The 19,260-nt window shown below is 49.1% G+C and overlaps 1 protein-coding gene across 2 annotated transcripts; it reads left to right on the top strand.

Annotated features, from left to right (window-relative positions):
* The first annotated feature begins 6,196 nt into the window (after positions 1-6,196).
* Positions 6,197-12,521, top strand: CD8B (CD8b molecule). Of its 2 annotated transcripts, XM_014966763.1 has the most exons (6): positions 6,197-6,361; positions 6,623-6,932; positions 9,163-9,513; positions 11,339-11,434; positions 11,992-12,081; positions 12,199-12,521. In XM_014966763.1, the coding sequence occupies exons 2-6, from the start codon at positions 6,887-6,889 to the stop codon at positions 12,237-12,239; spliced, it is 624 nt and encodes a 207-aa protein (XP_014822249.1). In that variant the 5' UTR covers positions 6,197-6,361; positions 6,623-6,886; the 3' UTR covers positions 12,240-12,521. The 2 variants fall into 2 exon arrangements, with proteins under 2 accessions (XP_014822249.1, XP_014822248.1); XM_014966762.1 differs by having other exon boundaries at positions 6,197-6,932.
* Positions 12,522-19,260: the final 6,739 nt, after the last annotated feature.

Genomic DNA, 19,260 nt, shown 5'->3' with positions numbered 1-19,260 from the left:
AGGGGCATTGTGGAAGCCCGGGGGGACTCTGGCGAAGGCAAATTGCCGTCCTCGAAGGGTGAAGGCAAACTTGTCCCAGGACTCAGGATGCAAGGGAATGGCGAAGGACGGGCTGGTCAGGCTGAGCACCGAGAACCACTGGGATCCCCGGCAGATGGCCGCCATCATGTCTGGGTACTTGGCCACTGCAGAGGTCCGCAGCGGGATGACACGGTTCAAGGCGCTAAAGTCAACTGTCAGCCTCCACGTTTTCCCATCAGCTTTCCGCAGGGGCCACACCGGTGCGTTGCTGGTGCTCTGCTGCTCCACCAGCACCCCCTGCTCTAGCAAGTTTTTGACAGTATCCCACAAGCCATCCTCAGCCTCAGCTGGGTACTGGGGCTGTGGCTGAGGAGGGGGATCTGGTCCATTGACTGCCACAACAGCATCAATCTGCCCACAGTCCAGCTTGGTCCTTGCCCAGACCTGGGGGAACTGCTCTGTGACCCGTTTCACTCGGGGCTCCCACTCAGGGTGGACCAGGAGCTCAGGGGCTTTCACTGACATCACCCTGTGACTTGCCGGGATGATAGATACGTCACTTTGTGGGTAATGTAGCAGTGCTTGGTTTGCAAGGTCCACCACCACCCCCATCTTTTTCAGGGCAGAGATGGCTAAAGTTCCCGGCTTTCCCTTTATTTCCATTTTCCCAAATTTTTCAGACCCTTTGGCAGTCCCAATTTCAAAGGGTATGGGCCCTGTGAACGGCACTGAGCATTTTTGGCCGTTCGGCCCTGTCATTTCAATAATTTCACAGGTTTGGAAGACCCCGGCTTCACCAGGGGCCATATTCAGAATTGAATAAGAGGCACCAGTATCAATTAACATCACTTGTCCAAGCACCCCTCCTCCAATAGTTATATCAACTATCAGGCGCCCCCACGAATCGGTCTTAATCGGTGCCACAAAAAGGGGCGATGCGGGTGCCTGGCAGCCCTATTGCTGAGCCTTAGACCCCGGGTCAATCGGGTTGGAGCTGCTGTGCTTTTTGGCCTCGTGCAGGAGCAGTTTGTCTAAGAGCTCCCCGTCTGGCAAGCTGTCAATGTCCTCCTGCTTCTCGTATTTTATCAAGCGCTTCCTCATCTCAGCTGGCCAAAAGTTGGACTTCTGAAACCTCAGCCCTTGCTTGTTCTCTTTCCCCGAACCACCTTTGCCATCAGGATCTTTACGGTTGTCTCCTTGCATTTTTCTCACCCCTGCATTTTGGAAGGACATGGCTGAGGTTTTCCCTTTCTTCCCCCCCAGCATGTATCCCGGGAATGCCTGCTTTTGCAGCTCAAAATTCTGGGTCAGAATCTGTTCCAGTTCTGACAGGGGCTTTCTAGCCGCGTCCCCACCGGCTATCACCCGCAATGGAGGGGTCAGCCCCACCACCAGTGGCTCCTTGAATTCAGGCCTGTCAAAATCTAGGGGAGAGTCCTTTGAGCCGGGCAGCCCAGTCATCTGGTAGAGCATCTTCTTACGGTTAACATAGGCATCCGGACGCTCCTCGGGGTTTTGCTTCTCCTGGTGGAAGAGCACTAGGGGGTTGACCTCTGGGAAGAACACCTTCAGCACAGCCGACTGGATGTCCCTGATGTCCTGGACGTTGCCCATCTGCACGTCCCCCGGCAGCGCTGCGAAATCATCTGGTTTCATGCACTTTCTCACCACATCTATCAGGTCACTCACCAAGTTGCCGTTCTGGCATCTGGGCAGCCACTGCGCCCTGGACAGCCAGTTGACAGCCGTCTCCTTTGTCAATGGCCCCAGTGTCTTCCCCAGTGTTTTGAGCTGCTCAGGGCTAAACCAGAGCACAGCCCTATTGGTGTCTATGGCCTGGAGTGGGCCAGGGCCAGCCGGCTCATCAGGGGGACTCTTTTTCAGTTTGGAAGACTCCACCTCCCCTCCTTGCAGCTGGCACATCTCCTCCCGCAGAGGAGCATAGGGGGATGGCCTGGTGGGGCCATTGGCACCCCACACATCATCCTCGTAGTCGTAGTGGGTTGGGTGTGGGTCCAGGGATTCCTCCCCTTCACCATTCCCGAACCGGCTCCTCTTGCCTTGGATGGCGGCCACGATGCCCCTCGACACCCCCAGCTCTGCCTGCAGCTCCTGGATCTTGGCATGGCATACCTTGTGATCGGGGCCGGTGCTCCGGTCCCGCTGGACATCCTGCAGGACCGCCCGCACAGCGCTCTGAGCATCGTGGGTCTCCCCGATCAGCTTGCCGACCTCCTTCTGCAGCTCCTCCGATTTCAGTTTCTCGTAGCCCAGCTTGTTCTCCAGCCGGGTGATCTCCACTGCGCTCCGCAGAGAGTCCCCGCACAAACCCTGCACCTCTGCCTGCAAGTTGTCCACCTGCATTTTGAGCTCGCCCTTGGCCTGCTCCAGTGCCTGCACGTTCTCAAGAGCCTCCTTCAGCAATTTGGACAACTCCCTGCCCACCATCAACAAACCCTGCAAAGCCGCTCGCTTCTTGCACTTGTTTGTGGGTTTGGGCTTTTTGGTCTCCTCAGACCAACTCTCCCACTGCTGGCACAGCTGCTGGTACGCCTCAGGGCCCTGGAAGGCCCCTGGGGACCAAATCGGGGGGAGACACTTCTGGAGCACAAACTGCTCCAGCTTCCAGTTGCTAACGATGTCGGTCATCATGGTGAGAGGAACAAGATCTGAGACGGCCGCCTCAGGGCAAAGCTACCATAACACCAGCACCGCCGACCCACCCGCAGAGGAAGGCTGCGACCCTACCACCCACCCCTCCGAAAAGTTCCCCCAAGAGGGATGCCGAGCCTGGCAGCCGGGGATGGGGAAGGTGAGGATGGGTGGCCGTGGCCGACCGGGCAGCTGCCGCGACCCACCGGCTCCCGGGGAGGGGATGGGGAAGGGATGTGGGAACGGACGAAGCGAAGCAGAGGCGCAGTAGGACCCCGATAATAAGATCTCACCAATCCTTGGCTGGATGTCCTGGCAGTCCCAGGGACCTGGAGACGGTCACTGCAGAGCTCCAGTGGATTCTTCACCTGTAAGGTCAAGCTGATCGAAGGGTCTCGCCCCGGTGGCTTTTTATAGCCATGGCAGGTCGTTGTTTGGGGTTGATAACACCCCTGTTTACTTCCTTGGTGTCTCTTGCTCCTGCAGGTGCGGCATCCCTCCCCCTGTCTTCCCAAGGACACTTTCCTTGTCTTTCCTTATCTTTTTCAGCGCTGATTAGGGAAACTGAAATCACACGGGAGCAGCTACTCTGACCCTTATCTGTTTTGGGGGGGCCAGGATTAGTCACCGCTCATGCCAACTTCTGCTTGCACCAAGTGTCCTGAAGAGGGAGAGCTGGAGCCTGTCCCCACAGCATCCATCCTCTCCAATTCCCTAGTAGCCTCCTCACTTGCTGCACACCCCCTTAGCACCTGGGTTTTGGGGGGACATCACACATGGGGCTGTTACACACACGGCCTCCCCCTATCCCTACCTCTAAGCACAGATCTGTTTGCTGGGGGGAGGCGAGATAGCAGGAAAATTCATACAATAAGTATTTCAGATCCATTTTGGCTTCTGCACTACAAAAGCAGCGTTTTTCCCGTGCTACAAACCAGCCTGCCACACGCTGGCATGTTCCTTGGGGGTACCCCACGACATCTCAGGAGCCTCAACCACAACATTGCATCAGCTGAAGTGCTGCTGTAAATCTGCACCTGCAAAGGAGGACACCCCCCCACCCCTCCCCAGCCTTGCCCTACAAACCACATTTTAGCTCAGAGCAGTTTAGAAAAGAAAATTTGACCCACTTGATTTTTTTTTCTGCTATTACATTCAGAAAAGGATAGTACCCATCTCAGTGAAGATGCTATGCTTTTCATTGCTGCTTTTACCCCTAATGAAATACTCCAGAAGCTGCACCTTTCTCTGGAATTTAAAAAAATAAAAAAAGCAACAAAAATTTACCCACAGCTGCTTCAGTTTCCGTCCAGCAGCCCTTTATTCCCAAGAGACCTCCAGGTTCTGTGATACTGGCCCTGTTGGACCAGGCCTGAGGCTGAGCAGCCCTCCCTGATCCTAAAAGTCAGCCCTTGTATCCCAGAAGGCACAGAGGGAATGGATTTTTCCTTATTTTTATGGCAACTCTTTTCTCCAGCCTGGCATTTACAGCCCAGCTGCAATTACCTGCAACGTGGGAGTTTAGCAGGGATGAAACCCCAGCCAGGTCCTGCTCCTTGTCTGCTTCTTTCTTCTACCCTGATGCTTTGCTCCAACCCCCCCAAGGGCAAACATTTTGCTGTAAGAAACCCATCATAGGGAGAAAATTAAAAGTTGAAAATGTATCAAAGCTGTGAAAATGCAGAGAACTAGTGTCAACGGGGAGAGGTACATGGGATGTGAGCTGAGAAAAAGAAAAGGGGATGTTTCTTTCCCCCTGGGGTGGGTGAGAGGAGACCCACAGGGCAAGCACCAAGATGGGGCAGGGAGGTTGCTGGTCTGGGAACTGGGATGGTTGTCTTTCATTTCAGAAAAAGAATAAATTTCCCCCTAGAAATTGTGCAGCCAAATAACACAAATACACCAAAATTCAATGATCCCCTCATCTTGCCCCAGCCGTGAGCCAGACACTCATGATGAGGAGCCGTTGTACCCCAGCAAGGTCAACAACAGCTCTTGTTTGTGTTAACAGATCAGTTCAACTCACACTCTTTTTTCCTCCCCGTTTTTCTTCCCAGGACAGCAGTCCCAAACAATCTGGGGATGGTATAAACAGCAGCTGCTCTCCTGCGTGTTTCCACAGTGGTTTTATTTTGGTTGGCGATGGGCTGCCAGACAAAGGCATCCCACCTCCAAAATGTTTTCTTGTAGGAGCAACATCCAGTCCTGAGAACAGCTTGGCAGCCAGTAAATAGATAAACTACATATAAACAGCAGCTTCCAATAGAAGTAAAAATTAACCCCTGTTCCAGCACACGTACTATGCTTTTACATTGCAAATATTCCTTTTTCTTTCTATATGAGACATCCTATAGGTAAATGCACCACAGGGAAGCATCTCTAAAGTTGCTAAAATGGCCTGGGGAATCCTACCAAGCTGAAGTATCTCTTAGACAACCCAATATAACTTCTAAGACAACCCAGTGTCACCAGCCTTGCAGCAGCCCAGTGTAACATGACCTATGCCTGAGGTTGTAATGGTGACAAAAGCCACCTCTGGGAGCACTTTGGTCTTGGCCAGGAGGCCAGAAGATGCTCCAGGTGACAGCAGCAGTAAGAAAAGGGGGATGCAGCCATTGCAGCAGCCAGGGACGTCAGGCCCAGCTCACCAAGTTCACCACAGAGATAAAGGGAAAAATGCACTTGCATTTCCCATATTAAGCATACCCACTCCCCCCCAAAAAGAGGTGCCTACACCCAGTTCTGGAGAGGTCCCAATTTGGGAGTGAGGGGAAAGGCAAGAAGGAGGTAAGGAGGGGAGAAGCAAGGGTTGCTGCACCCTGTGCTGGGAGCTCAGCTCCAAAAACAAGCCCTTAAAGCACTGAAATGCCTTTGAAAGCACTGAAATTACTTTCTCCTGCCAGGAAAGAGTTAAGGAGCGCTTCAGCCCACCCTACCTTCTAGAAGCGGAGCCCTTGGTGGCAGGGCTTTTGGTGGTTAGTAACCTGCTTCGAGCAGGAAATGATTTTAAACAGAAATGGTGAGGGGATGTTACAGCAGCATGGAAAAATCTGGTGCGAAGTGGACCAAAAAATTGCACTGCACGAGATGCAAAATCGTTTTTCCTATTCATCCGCCAACTCAAACCCCGGGGGAGGTTTCTCGGTGCCCCCACATGAGAACCCCTCCAGGAAATCCCCCCTCACCAGGGAGCCAGTGAGGCTTTGTAAGGTTCCTGTGTATCTGGACAAGTCAGGCATAAAAGAAAACCAAACCCCGCATAGCAGCGAAGGGGGCAGTGAATAAATAAAATTAATAAATAATTTCTGGGTATTTTTCCCAAATATGGAAATATTGAAGGCTGACACCAGTTTACCCCTGTAACTTCACATTACTTATTTCTCTTTCCGAATCCTAAACCCCAAGTGCTTCAAGTCTCTCCCTCCTAAAGACATTTCAAAGCCACTCTGATATTTTATCTATCATTTAAATATTTCTGCGTATGAGCTGCGCAGTGTTGCAGCTACCAAAGCAGCGAGGTGGGGAGCCCCAGCAGAGTTTCCATATTTTTGTGGTTTTTCAGCCACTAAATTTGTTTGAGGTTTCTTGCTCTTAACTTCAAAGTTCTCTGTGATGCCTTCTGCCTCTGCTTTATGGTGATCTAGTTTGGTGTTCAGCCTTTTCCAGGCCCGGAGAAAAACACCTCCTGGTAAGGGTTCTACTGAAGAAACCAACTGCACAGCTCAAAATTGCATCTTCTCCTTATTTTGAATGCATTTTTATTTCAACAGAGGAGAAACAAGCCAACATTCATCCTTTCCTGCTTTGATTTTTAGTGCCAAGCTCCTACATTTGTCATTTTTTAAATTGCCTGGACCTAGATTAAAAGGAGGAGGAAAAGCTAGGTGATGAAATATGAAGAAATCATAATTAAAAATCAGTGGCTTTTCATTTTTTTTTCTTCCTAAAGGGGATTTCAGGGGATCCAGTGTGGCACTGGAGAAGTGCGTGGGGCTGCCACACACACCTGGTTTGGGGGCTAGGTGCAGAAGAAGCTGCTGGGCTGAGTCTCCAGGTGCTGCCACAGCAGATGCTCCTCGGCAGCCGTCGGCAAGACATCTGCGCCGAGACAGGGCAGAACCTCCTGGGGTGAAAGCAGCCTTACCACCGTGAGGTGACTGTGCGTGGAAAGGGGGAGCTGGCACAAAACCCCTCCATCGTTGACTCCACCGCCATGGCCCGGTCGTGGCTCCATCTCTGCATCTGCCTCCAGATCCCAGGTAAGAGGGACATGTCTCTTAAGGGTTGAGGGCACCGAAAATCATGCTGGAGCCTCTCCTCCACCCTGCTCCAGCACATGGGATGCATTGCGCAGCATGTGGATGATGGAAGTTTAGATATACAGGCATAGTATAGATCTATGGGATATTAGTGCCTATCACTGCATCATTTTGGACAATGCCATGAATAACAGGCTTTAGCTTATGGTCAGCTTTGAATTGGTCAGGCAGTTGGACTAGATGATCAGTGTAGGTTCCTTCCAACTGAAGTAGTCTCGTCTCTCTTCTCTTCTCTTCTCTTCTCTTCTCTTCTCTTCTCTTCTCTTCTCTTCTCTTCTCTTCTCTTCTCTTCTCTTCTCTTCTCTTCTCTTCTCTTCTCTTCTCTTCTCTTCTCTTCTCTTCTCTTCATAGGGCAATATATAAGGTATATACACCACATAGTTTGTTTTTACTGCACCCTCTTAGTGCAGACAGACTGTGGGAAGCTGCTGGTGGAGAAGCTGAAGTAGCACCTATCTCCATTGCCTGTGTAACGCGAAGACGATAAATGTCCCATCAAATTTTCTTCTAAATCTGTCGCAGAACTGAATGTTTCCCAAGGGCCAGAGCTGGAATCGGTGTGTTATAAAACTGTGCTGCCTTCTGCTTATTGCAGACAGGATGCAGGAGATCTGGACTGAATATATACAGTCAATGCCACAGCAAAGTGGTAGAATTATGCTTTACAGGGCAAATTGTGCCATCAGTTCTCAGGTGGAAAGTATTGAGAGCTTGAAACACCCGCTAAATGAGTATCTTAGGGTGGCAGCTCAAGCTGGCCTCCCCAAGACATTGCCCAGCCCGGGTCCACAGGTGCCCTGCATCCTCGCTAGAGGTTGTCAGGACTGCTGGGTGTTTTGTTTGCATCGTGTAATGGTCACCCAGCTGCAGGACAACACAGCTGAAAATGATGTATTTTAGTAATAAGGAGACATTTATATTGTCAGAGCACCAGAGGATGCAGTGAAAAGCTGCAGCTGCTGTGCAACTCCTGAATTTGAGCATTGCAGTATTAGGGCTGAAGCGTGCTCGTCTCAGCAGCGTGCCAGCGGTGATGGGGTCATCGTGTCAGTCAGCAGAGCCCTCTTCTCCGGTTGTCCCCATCAGGGACACAGGGGACGTTGGGATCATGGGCCACAGGGATGGCTTCAGGTGTTCTTGTGGTCACACAAACCCATTCCCACACCGATGGGTTTGCTGGGCTGCACGAGGATTTTCGCAAGAACTACAGTAAGTAGCGTTGGGATTTTGAAGGAATAGGGACATTTTAAGGTAAAAAGGGCCAAAAAGCATGTTTTGTTGAGCTTTTTGCACAGCTTTGAAACGCGCCTGGGAAACAGACCGGGGAAGCGAGAGCATCCTTATCTTCAGAGGGCTGTTTTTCACTGCAGAGTATTTGCAGCTTTGAAGGACTGTTTGCTGAACAGAAAGGATCACAAGCCACCTGTTGTCCTTTTCACAAGGACACATCCTCGCTCGCACACAGACACCGCTCGCATCTGCCCAGGCCAAACACCCCTCAGATAATTTCCACAAAAGCTGCAAAGCCCAAACAGGGCGATGCGATGCCAAGCCAAAGCTTTCAGCCCCACCGTTCCACCTCACTCCCTCTCCTTCCCCAGGTCTCAAAATTGACACAAAAATAATGTTGTCTGAAAACTAATATAAAATTGGCTCATTTTGAGATGTTTTGTGCCTTATTGGTCTTTTTCTGCACCTGTTAGAACAAAAATCTGTCAAAGAAGTTAAAAAAGGCTCAAAAAAAAAAAATCTGTTGAAAGACGGGTGAAGCCTCTCTGAAAAATGAGAGAGAAAAGGAAGGCAGGAGAGGGGCATCCACACTGAGCAGGTGGGGATGTCCTTCCCAGCACATACAGCCCCAAGGACACCCTCAAAATCACCCCTCCATCCCTCTCCCCGCCACTGAGCCTCCTTCCTAGATGAGTGTTTACAGCCGAATTCTACCTTTATAACTAGGCTTGACCAGAAAATAGCTGGGGAACCCAAAAAGGCCTCTGAAGCAACATGGGCTCAGATTCCTGATAAAGATGCTCCTGTTTCTCCCTCATGTGATCCCCTGGTCTGTGACTACTTGATCTTATTAAGCCCACAAAGAAAATCTGTATTTAGCATGGAAGAAAAATCATTAAAAGAAAATAATAACTATGTATTCTTGTCTCTTTTTTCTTAGGTTTCTGTACAAATCTACTTTTATCCCAGACTCCAGAGCATATTTTAGCTCAAACTAACAATAAAACAGAAATTGTCTGTGAGCTGAAGAAGGAACATGCTGGGGTGTACTGGTACCGCTGGAGCCAGGAGAGGCAAAATTTCGAGTTCCTGATATTTTCCAGCTCTTTGGGCAAAGCCACATATGGCACAAACATCAACAAGGACAAGTTTAGTGTCCATGGGGTGAGCTCCCGCACCTCCTACAGCCTGCACATCAGCCACCTCCAGGCCTCGGACAACGGCACCTACTACTGCTCCGTCTCCGAGTCCTCCCAGCTCCTCCTGGGCAGCGGGACACGGCTCGGTGTGGGTAAGCATCACCCCCAGGACTCCAAAATGTTCCACCTGCAGGCGGTCATAAGGTCCCCTGGGTAAGGGGTTGGTAGACCCTTCTCCATTTTGAGATGCAAGGTCGAGGCTCTGGGGCTTTTCTGAAGAGACCGGTTAAGGTAGAAAATACCGAAAATAACTAATTTTTAGGTCAGCTGTGTGTGATAGTCCTTTTGCCACAGCAGTTTCTCTGCTGTGGTCATGCCTTGAGCACTGCATCAGTCCTGATCTTTTAGGATTTCCATGGGAAGACCCTCACTCCTGATATTGCCGTGCCCTGTGCTTTTCTGCATCCCTGTGGTACTTCACCTGAGAGTCTGTGTGTGTGCCCTGCTCAGCTTCTGGGTCCTTCCATGCCCTGGTTCTTCCTTACCCTTCTTCCATCAAGGCCAGAGGACATCACCCCTCACATTTCTGGGGTGGGTCTGACAGCGGGTTTCAAGCCTGTCCTTCACATAAAGGATTGAAATGGGATTTATTCCTCGAAGCCCACAACCCACTATCACTGGGGAGCTCCAACCAGAAATCAGAGGTGTCTGCAGTTGGCATCGGGGGAGTGATGCTTTACAGACCCTGGGTCATACAGCAACTCTGTTCAGCCCATTTTTCCCCTTGACTGCAGAGATAGAAGTGATGGAGAAAAACTTATGTGTTTAAAGTAGGATTCAGCCCTTTCTTTGCAGGCTTCTAGGGAGACAAATAACTTATTTAACCAAAATGCAGCTATGGCTGCTGGTTCTAAACCAGCCCCAGTGTCCCAGCCTTTCTGGTTTGTTTTTTTTTCCAAATATGCCCTGCACGTTGAGCTGGCTGAGAAATCCCTTTTGGATTCTTGCCAGCTCAACGAAAACCTGCTTTAAGATAAAGGAGAACTGTTTTATATCAACTGGGCACATATCTGCCTGCAAAGCAAAGCATGAAAAACAGGGCTGAAATTCAACATGATCAAGGACACTCCAATCTAAAACAAAACACCAGCAGGTGCTCTGGGAGGAGTCAGGCTTTGCTGGATGTTTTCTTTTTTTCCTTTTAGTACTCAAGATAGAACAAAATGTTTTTAAGTTCCCTTTCTTCAAGTCTATCATAATGTAAGGGAGAAGTTGTCCAGATAAATCCCAGGCACCTGATGTCTCACTTTCCATTGTAAAAGAACGGTGGTTTCCGTAGGAATTTCAATCCTGGATAGAAGCAGAAAAAATTAGTTTTGAATCACCCAAAATTTTGAGTAAGTGGAGTTTGAGCAGTCAGATCTACAGTTATTTAATGACATTGCTGGGATATTTTCCTGAGCAACTTCGCAGAGAGATGAATGTGCTCTATTATAATTCAGCTACAATGTAAGAAATCCTGCTTTCATTTTATCAGGAAAAAAAAAAATCAATTTTTGAGCAAAGATTGGAGCAACCAGGATATGGAGAAGATCTGGGCGTCCCTTAAAATCTCCCAGGGCTACTGAAATCTCCTGCTACCGTGATTTCTTGCAACACTGTTGAGATGGTGCCTGGCAGTAAATGTAGTTTAAGAGTTTTCCTTTTCCCTTCCTTAACCTTCTGCCCTTGTTTGCCTGGTACATTGTTTTATTAATGCTTTTACAAGCTCTTCAGAATTTCTGTGGCCACCAAGAGGTTCAGGTCAAGCTCCTGACCCCTCTAGATAACCTAGACGTGCGGGGTACCGCACATATCTAGGTACTAGATGGGGTTAGTTTTAAAAGCCAAAATTTCCAGCCCTTCCTGCCTGCTGTTTGAGACCTTCGCTGGGCTCAGTGCCATATTGACCATTCTCTTCCCCTCCTTATTCACCAGTTGATGTTTTACCTCTGCCTCAGAAGACCACTCAGGCACCAGTCTCCAAAAAACCCATGCGCTGTGCAACCAAGAGAAATGCTGCCAGCGGGAAAGGTATGGACCAGGTTGGCTCAGGGTACTTCACAAAAGGGCTTTGCTGAGTTCCTGGTGGTCCCCAGGGTTCAGCTGGGGTTTGTCCTGGGGTGGGGGCAGCCACAACGTGACCCTGCAGGGACAGACATCCAGGTATACCTAGACCCCATTGCTCTGGATGGAGCTGACCTCTGACTTTAGGAGCAGTTTCCTGGAACATACAAGGATTTAGGGGCCAGGGGCAGATTTAGCTCTGCCTAAGCTCTGCTGTCCTTTGGGTGTGCAGCCCCTGTGGGTGCAGCATCAGTCCTGCAGGCATGGTGAATTCCCATGCCAGAGACACCACCACGAAAAAGGACATTGTGGCCCATAGCTAAGGTCCCTGCAATGCCTTTGAATGTAGCGCATCTCCCAGGAGATACCCCAGGGTGATGGTCATGTCCTCCACCCTTCCTGAGGACCTGCCTCTCTTTACTCCCTTCCCTACCCTTCATTCTCCAAAGCTGCCAGTGCAGGACAATGCTGAGTGGTGAGCTGCAGGTAAGCAGCTCCACACCATGTCCCTTTCTGCTCCCCAGGTGCCTGCAGCCCTCTGGTCTGGGTCCCACTGGCTGCCAGCATCCTGATCCTCCTGCTGAGCCTGGTCCCCACCGCCCACCGCTTCCACCGTAAGCATCCTGCCAGCCCTGGGGGATGATGGGGGCTATCAGGCCCTGGGACAACCCAGGAGCGGAATGGGGAGCTGGGAGGAGGTGCTGGGGCTGACAGACACCATCTCTCCCCAGGTCTGCGGCGGAGGCTGTGGCTTCGCATCCACAGGCAGTAAATCCCACCGGCTTCCCCCACCTCCAGCAGGCAGGGAGAAGCTGCGGACCCTCCCCTGCAGAGTGCTGAGTCCTGCCTGAAGGTGATACAGGAAGCATGATACAGGAGACAGACATGGGCTTGCACTGCAGGACAGACATTTCTTTCCTGTGACGGACCATGACTTTAATATTTTTTCTTGATGCAAAGGCTGGCAAAAGGACAGGGCCACATCCTGCAGCGCGCTGAGCACCAGGACTGGTGTACCAAACGGATTCAGATGGGTTGTAAAGATGCTCTGAGAGCTTTTTGTCTCTCCTCTCTGTTCATCCATGCGACAGCACATGGGTGCTTCTGGTTTGCTCTTGCTAATGCTGGTTGATAAGGCTTTGGTAACGAACACTCTGCAAACAACCAGCAGACAGAAGGGGCAGGTCACTGTGCAGCTTGTAAAGGCCCTGTACAGGCATGTTTGTCAGAAATAGTGAATATATTGCTAAGCCATTTTGCTCTACAGGCTGATGTCTTGTGGCTGCAGCCAGCGTGGGGCATGGCTGCCTGGCGAGCAAGGAGCCACAACCTCTGCCCAAGCAAGAGTTAAAACAGAAAAACAGCTCCGGGATAAGCAGGTCTGGGAAGGCATCTTCTCCCACAGGAGGCTGCAAACAGCCAGGAGTGGGAGAGGAAAGCCAGACAAAGCCACGTACCCAAGGCCAAATACCTGGCGCAGCCCAAAGGCCGACATCGCTTCTGATAGCAAGCAGAGGCAGCGGAGGGCTGGCCTCGGGCCCAGCAGCATGGCACAGACAGCGAGAATCATCCTGAGAGAGGCCCGTAGGTGCTGTGACCGGAGCAATACTGGAGTGTGCTGAGCCCTGAGAAATGTTGTGTGTGCTCAGCCCTGAGTGATGCCCATGTGTGCTGAGCCCTGAGTGATGCCCACATGTGCTAAGCCCTGAGGGATGCCCGTGTGTGCTCAGCCCTAAGTGATGCCCACATGTGCTGAGCCCTGAGTGATACCCGTGTGTGCTGAGCCCTGAGTGATGCCCACATGTGCTGAGCCCTGAGTGATGCCCATGTGTGCTGAGCCCTGAGCAATAACCCACATGTGCTGAGCCCTGAGGGATGCCCACTTGTGCTAAACCCCAGGCGATCCCCGTGTGCACTCAGGCACAAGCAACACCCACGGGTGCTGAGCCCCGAGTGATGCCAGAGGCAGAGCAGGTCTCCCCGGGGATGTTAACACGGCTCAGCTGCTGCCCAGAGCTGCAAGGCTGACTTGGGGCTGGAAATTATGCATCATGCTGAGCACGGGCAATGGGCAGTGGGCAGCTTGCTCTTGGGTGCATCCCCAGCCCCCCGTCTCTGCTGGAACACGGGCAGCAGTGCAAGGCTGCATCACCTGTGGTGGGTGCAAGGGGAAGGCAGACCTGACACCTCCTCTCCCCAGCATGGATGGGAAGGTGAGAAGCTGTTTTTACTGCTGGGGAAGCAGCAGAGACCTCCTGTCTTGCACATTGCATGTGTTCTTACAGCTGCTCACGAGCCAAGGACTCATGTGGCTCCAGAGTCCACAGGGCCAGGGCAAACGCAGGCGTGGGAAGAGCTTCTGTGGGTGTTGAGCATCGCAGTCACACAGCAGCACTCCTCTGGCCTCACCCTCCCTCCTCTCCCAGCTGCAGGGAGCTGCTGCTCTCCGCTTAAATAGAAATTTTTCTGAAGGTCTTGGTCTCAAACCCGGCCGTGGGCGCTCACTGAGATGGATGTTTCCCCGAAATGACGCAGTAACAAAGCCGGCAGTGGTACACGTCGAGCTGGCCTTCTGGGCTGTGATACTCACCCAGGTGCTCAGGCAGCCCCAGACCCCATCCCACCAGGGATGCTGTAAGGAGGGGTTCCCAAGCATCTCTGCCTCTCACACATCACACCTACAGCATATTTTAGCCTCTGTGAAAGCTCAAATGAACTAAACCCACTCTTTTTCCACCCTGCGAGCACTCAGAGTGCAGATCTTCACCCCAGCAGAAGATGATTTTTATGATATGTATTTTTTACAGGAGAGCTGTAAGGAAACCCCTTTGAAACTTCCCACAGGCAAAGGTTCGTTATTTCAAGAACAGGGGTTTTCCCTCTGTCTGCAGCTGCTTTTGAAATCAGCTCCATTTCCCACACTTGAGGCATCCTGACCTTAATGTCCATCCCTGCTTCATCTCTCAGCCAGCACAGGAGATGACCTCCCACGACCAAGCAGCCGGGGCTGGGCAGCAAAAGGCAGGCTGCGACCACTCAATACTCCTCCCCACAGGAAGGTGAGTGGCCTCAGAGCTAACCCTGCCCAGTCTGCTCCTTCTCCCTCCATCCCCATGCTCAGGTCACCCCCTTGGTGTCCAACCCTTGATGAAACCATCTGGGAGAGCACCATCTTACCTTGATAGATGTCAGCCACCTGATGATTACCCCAGCTCCAATAATACCCATTCAAAGGATGGGGATTTAACCCTTGGCTCTCTGCCCACCAGTGAATAACTGTAACAGCAAAGGATTTGCTCAACTCTAATTTACCCAATTTGGCTCTGTTTTTCCTTTGTAAACCGAAACACCCCTCCCCTCACTCCCCCAACATCATCTGAACGCAATGAAAATAGGAGAGTACAGCAGCAGTGAAGAATGACACATGTCCTGTTGAAACAAAGGTTTGGGCAGTTTAGCACTGGAACCAGTGAAAAAATGGTAGCAATTCCTATTATCATCATCAACAGGGCATTTTAAGACTGTAAGCCTCGGAGAGATTTTAGCAGCAGGTTTCACAACTGCAAGAACTGGTAGAAAAAACAACTCACCTCCCATTTCATAGACGGTTTCCCTAGAGCATATACAAGAAAGAAACAGAAACACTAGTAAAAAGGTATTTTCATGTCTGAGGAAATTACCCCAGTCCCCTGATACCTGGAACCGCTTTGGTTTTCTTTCCCACCTTGTCACTGTGCTGAGAGCACGACGACAGTACCAGCCAAGGGTCAGAGAGGCTGCGCTGGGGCACAGGGGGAAAGGGGAAATCAGGAAAACTATCAGGAAAATGTTTCTGTGCATCTCTGCTAATGGCCATGGAGGGAGAGAGAGGGGTAAGGGCATCGCCCGTCACAATATCACCCCTGCCACCACGTCCTGGAAAATGAGAGTCCCTAATTTATTCCTTGTTTCCTTCCAGGGATGGACCACCCTCCTCCCCGCAGCAAACAACATCCCTACCTCGAAGGGGAAATAGTGTTTTTTTTAAATATAAACCCAAACCCTCATTTGAATGGTTAATAAATGATGTCACCTTAAATGATAAATGGAGACACCACACAAAAATTGAAGGCAGACAAAAGGCTTTTAAATAGGACAAGGAGAGTTTTGCAGATCTATGGGTTTAAGCACAAAGCGTTACCTCTGCTGCGCCCACCGCTGTGAATCATCAGGCAAGGAATTGCAAAAGAGGTCAAAAATTACATGTTCCAATAATCCATTATCTTTTTTTATTTTATATTCTCTTATATTCTATATTTATATTCTATATCTATATTCTATATGAAAGATATAGACTATATATTTTAAAAACCAGCACATGCGTATCTCGAAAGCATTAAAATATTCAAGGGACAGAGAGCAGAGCAGAAATACAGGTATTTCAGGCATTGTTGTAAATAGTATTCATGTTTTTGTAAGAATTCTGTAAATGGATTTAAAAAAAATTGCCAGTCTTTCCAGAACATCTCGGTTGCTGATCTAATAACAGCAGTGCCCAATTTTTCTGTATTCTTTTAACATACCCAGTCATTTTTATGTGGAGGGCCTGTGACCTTGTAATACAAACAAGGAATTATAAATCAGGTGCAGCTGAAAACATTCAATTGAAAACAAGCTAGTGACATGAGATTCAAAGTTATATCTGATCTTAAAGCTCTTAAATATATAAAAATTAATTTTACAGAGTCATAAACACAGCTGAGTTGGGCACGCTAATTGAGAAAGGATGAGTAAGATCTCTATTGAACGATTAAGCTTGAAATCTGTGCAAAGGAAAGGAGATACGTTTATCCATGGGTGCTGTTTAAATTCCTTCGGATTTATCTTTGGCTATAACATCTCTGTACACGGTAGCTGCTTATTAAATATCTCCTCCTGGCAGGAAGAATGGATTCACAGCAGGACTTCTAGGCATCCAGACCAGACTTCTTAAATGGTAATTTCTAAATGTCTTTTCCTGCCGCTGTATAAAACCAGATACGTCCCACAAGCTGAAAAAAAAAATAAAATCCCAGTTTTTACTTGCTGTTCCTGAAATCCATTAGTGCACAGATACAGCCCTACACACGCCTGAGCAGGGACATGGGCAATTCTCTTCCCCATCTTTCAGAAGCATCCGATGCACAGAAGCCCTTCTGCACCCACAGCCCACACTGCTCATCTGGCTGCTCCGCTATTTCATATATCAAACACTTTACAGGAAACTAAAATATAGAAATATTGTATCATATATATTGACAGTTATTTATATGGAAAAATTTATAACTATATATTATATATAGTTATAATATAACATATATTATATATGGCAATTAAATATATATAACTATATTCTAGACATTATTTTATATACTATCTGTTATATATTATTTATAATATATACATATGTTATTTTTTTATATATATATATTGACAGTTACATAGATTGACAGATACCTATAGGAAAAAAAAAGCTCTGGGGAACAAAAATCTACTTTCAGGCAGCGTAAGTACTTCTTGCCTGTATTGCCTTGGACTTCATTGAATTTCATTCCATAAAGCAGAAATAGCAATATATTAAATTTCTGGTTTATATAGACAAGCAATGGTTTCTTTAATATTACTATACATTGTATTTAATATTATTTCTGGTTATTAAATTTAGTATTATTTGCTGAAATAACAAATATTTGTGTATATCAATATAAGTACATTGCATGCACTCAGGGTGAGATCTGCACCTTCTGTGGAGTTATATACAAATATTTGTTATTCCAGCATTCATTTAACTGGAACATGTACCAGACCAAGTTAATACATTTGCATAAGGTTCTCTACCACCTTGCTATGGGAAAGATTACTTTGAGTTTATACACCAGTGGCTCTTTCACATGAAAAAAGCCTCTCCCTGTGCTTTAAATATTTGCAACTGGACAGGAGGTTTAATTTTCCTCCCCCAGACATTTGTTTTTTCTGCTAAAGTTTGACTTCTCATTTAGCCTTTAAGTGTATGGAGGGGAACTGCATCACGCTTTTAAGCAGAGGAATATCATTATTACTATTTCCTCTTTCTGATCTAGTTAATAAATTAAAAACAGATGTGAAACACTCCAAAAAATCCCAATGATGGCACCAGCACAGAATTTTTTCTCTGCCAGGTACAGCATATTTCTGTGCTGTTGCATGAGGGATTTCACACAATCAACTTATTTAGTTCATGTAGCATGAAAACACAAAAAAGCCCAAGACAAGTCACACCCGGAAAGCAGCTGGCAGTCAATATGAAAAGGAAACCTGCCCAAATGGCAAAGCCCTCAACATCCTCTCCAAAAAGCTCCTTGGATGGGTCAGGAGCCCTCAGGCAGTAAGGCTGACATGGGCACCCAACCTCCTTGGCTTTTTTGGGGGTCGGGCAATGATTAAAGGCTAAATTTCATCTTGCCCAAACTGGACTGAGCTCTGCATCATTCAGCAGAAAACCCGATCCTGCAGAAATCGTGGGGGTCTGCAGGTGAAGGTTTTGCAAGGGTTTGAGCTTTGCTGGGGAACACCAAGAAATGCCTGATGTCCTCTGTAGAGAATGAGGAGCGATGGATGCCTCCAAAATGAAGCAATGAGCTGGTGCCAACCACCAGTATCCTGCCTGCTATGGTCAGCCCTGGGTCCCACCCCACCCCACACCTTCCTCCACCCTGCAGGCATGATGGAGCAAGCCTTACCTTACCCAAGGTGCAAGCTATGTTGGTTTTTCTGCTCTTCTTTTCTGCTTGTGGTTATAATGTCCAGCTGGGCGGCTGGGCACCAAAATATGGGGTGCAACCAACCTCCCTCCCTGCAAGGCTGGGCAGGGAGGAGGGCTGTGGCTTAGGAGACATCTCTGTCCCCAGAGCTACACGTGTGATCTCGCCCACCACATTTCCTGTTGCTCCCTCCCAGTGCGGAGAGCTGGGGCTGCAGGCCACATCGGCAGCGTGAAACGCAGCACAAAACCTGGGTGTTGGGCAGCTGCCTCCGGGGACAGGCAGGGCATCCTCGGAGGAGCTGGGTGCACGCTGCTCTTCCAGGCTGCAGCATTGCAGAAACCACAGTTGAGTCCCACCATATCTGACATCTCTTCAGGTACCACCACGGGAGGAGATGCTGGGCTACTGGGACCGGCTTGCAGGCAGGGTCACAGGTGGTTTGAGGCCGTTCCTCAGCAAAACTCAAGGTGCAATCGTTGTCTGGCCATAAGCATGAGGTGAACTCGCTGGTTGGTGTCGCTGGAGAAATGCTGTGCTACACTGATACTCAGCTACAGGCTTCCAAACCGTAAGCCTTAACATCAGCACCCAATGCAACATTCAAGTTGGGATGTTTCCTATCAGCCTCTTCAAAAAAATTGAGACAAAATTTTCCAGAGGGCTGGGATTGTGTGCTCCTGCCCTGAGCAACAAGCTGCAAATGACAGTGCTGTGATTAAAATATATGCCTCAAGTCATCTTGATGCTGGAGGAAACGAGTCAGAGCAGCAGTGGAACAGCCATTACTAAAATAAATGTCTTTCCTCAGGTCATTTCATTTTAAACTGACTCACCCATCACTACCACAGCCAGGACAATTTTGATATAATTTAGAAATGTGTGTCACATCCCATTGCTCAGAGCCCAAGCTGCCATCCCCAAGGAGATGTTGTGGAAAGGCAGTTGCCACCATGCAAATTCCCCTGGTCCCCAAACCTGGGTCCCTCCTCACCTCCCCAAAGCTGTGACACAAACTGAGCTAGATGGCCAAGG

This window comes from Calidris pugnax, unplaced genomic scaffold (genome assembly GCF_001431845.1).
Source record: "Calidris pugnax isolate Ruff unplaced genomic scaffold, ASM143184v1 scaffold14, whole genome shotgun sequence".
Taxonomy (NCBI): Eukaryota; Metazoa; Chordata; class Aves; order Charadriiformes; family Scolopacidae; genus Calidris; species Calidris pugnax.
The sequence above is the reverse complement of the archived record's forward strand: the minus strand, read 5'-3'. Positions and strand labels throughout refer to the sequence as shown.

Coding starts and splice junctions, on each gene's coding strand:
- CD8B (XM_014966763.1), top strand. CDS start 6,887: ATGGCCCGGTCGTGGCTCCATCTCTGCATCTGCCTCCAGATCCCAG. Junction 11,435..11,991: donor AAATGCTGCCAGCGGGAAAG/GTATGGACCAGG, acceptor TCTGCTCCCCAG/GTGCCTGCAGCCCTCTGGTC. Junction 12,082..12,198: donor CACCGCCCACCGCTTCCACC/GTAAGCATCCTG, acceptor ATCTCTCCCCAG/GTCTGCGGCGGAGGCTGTGG.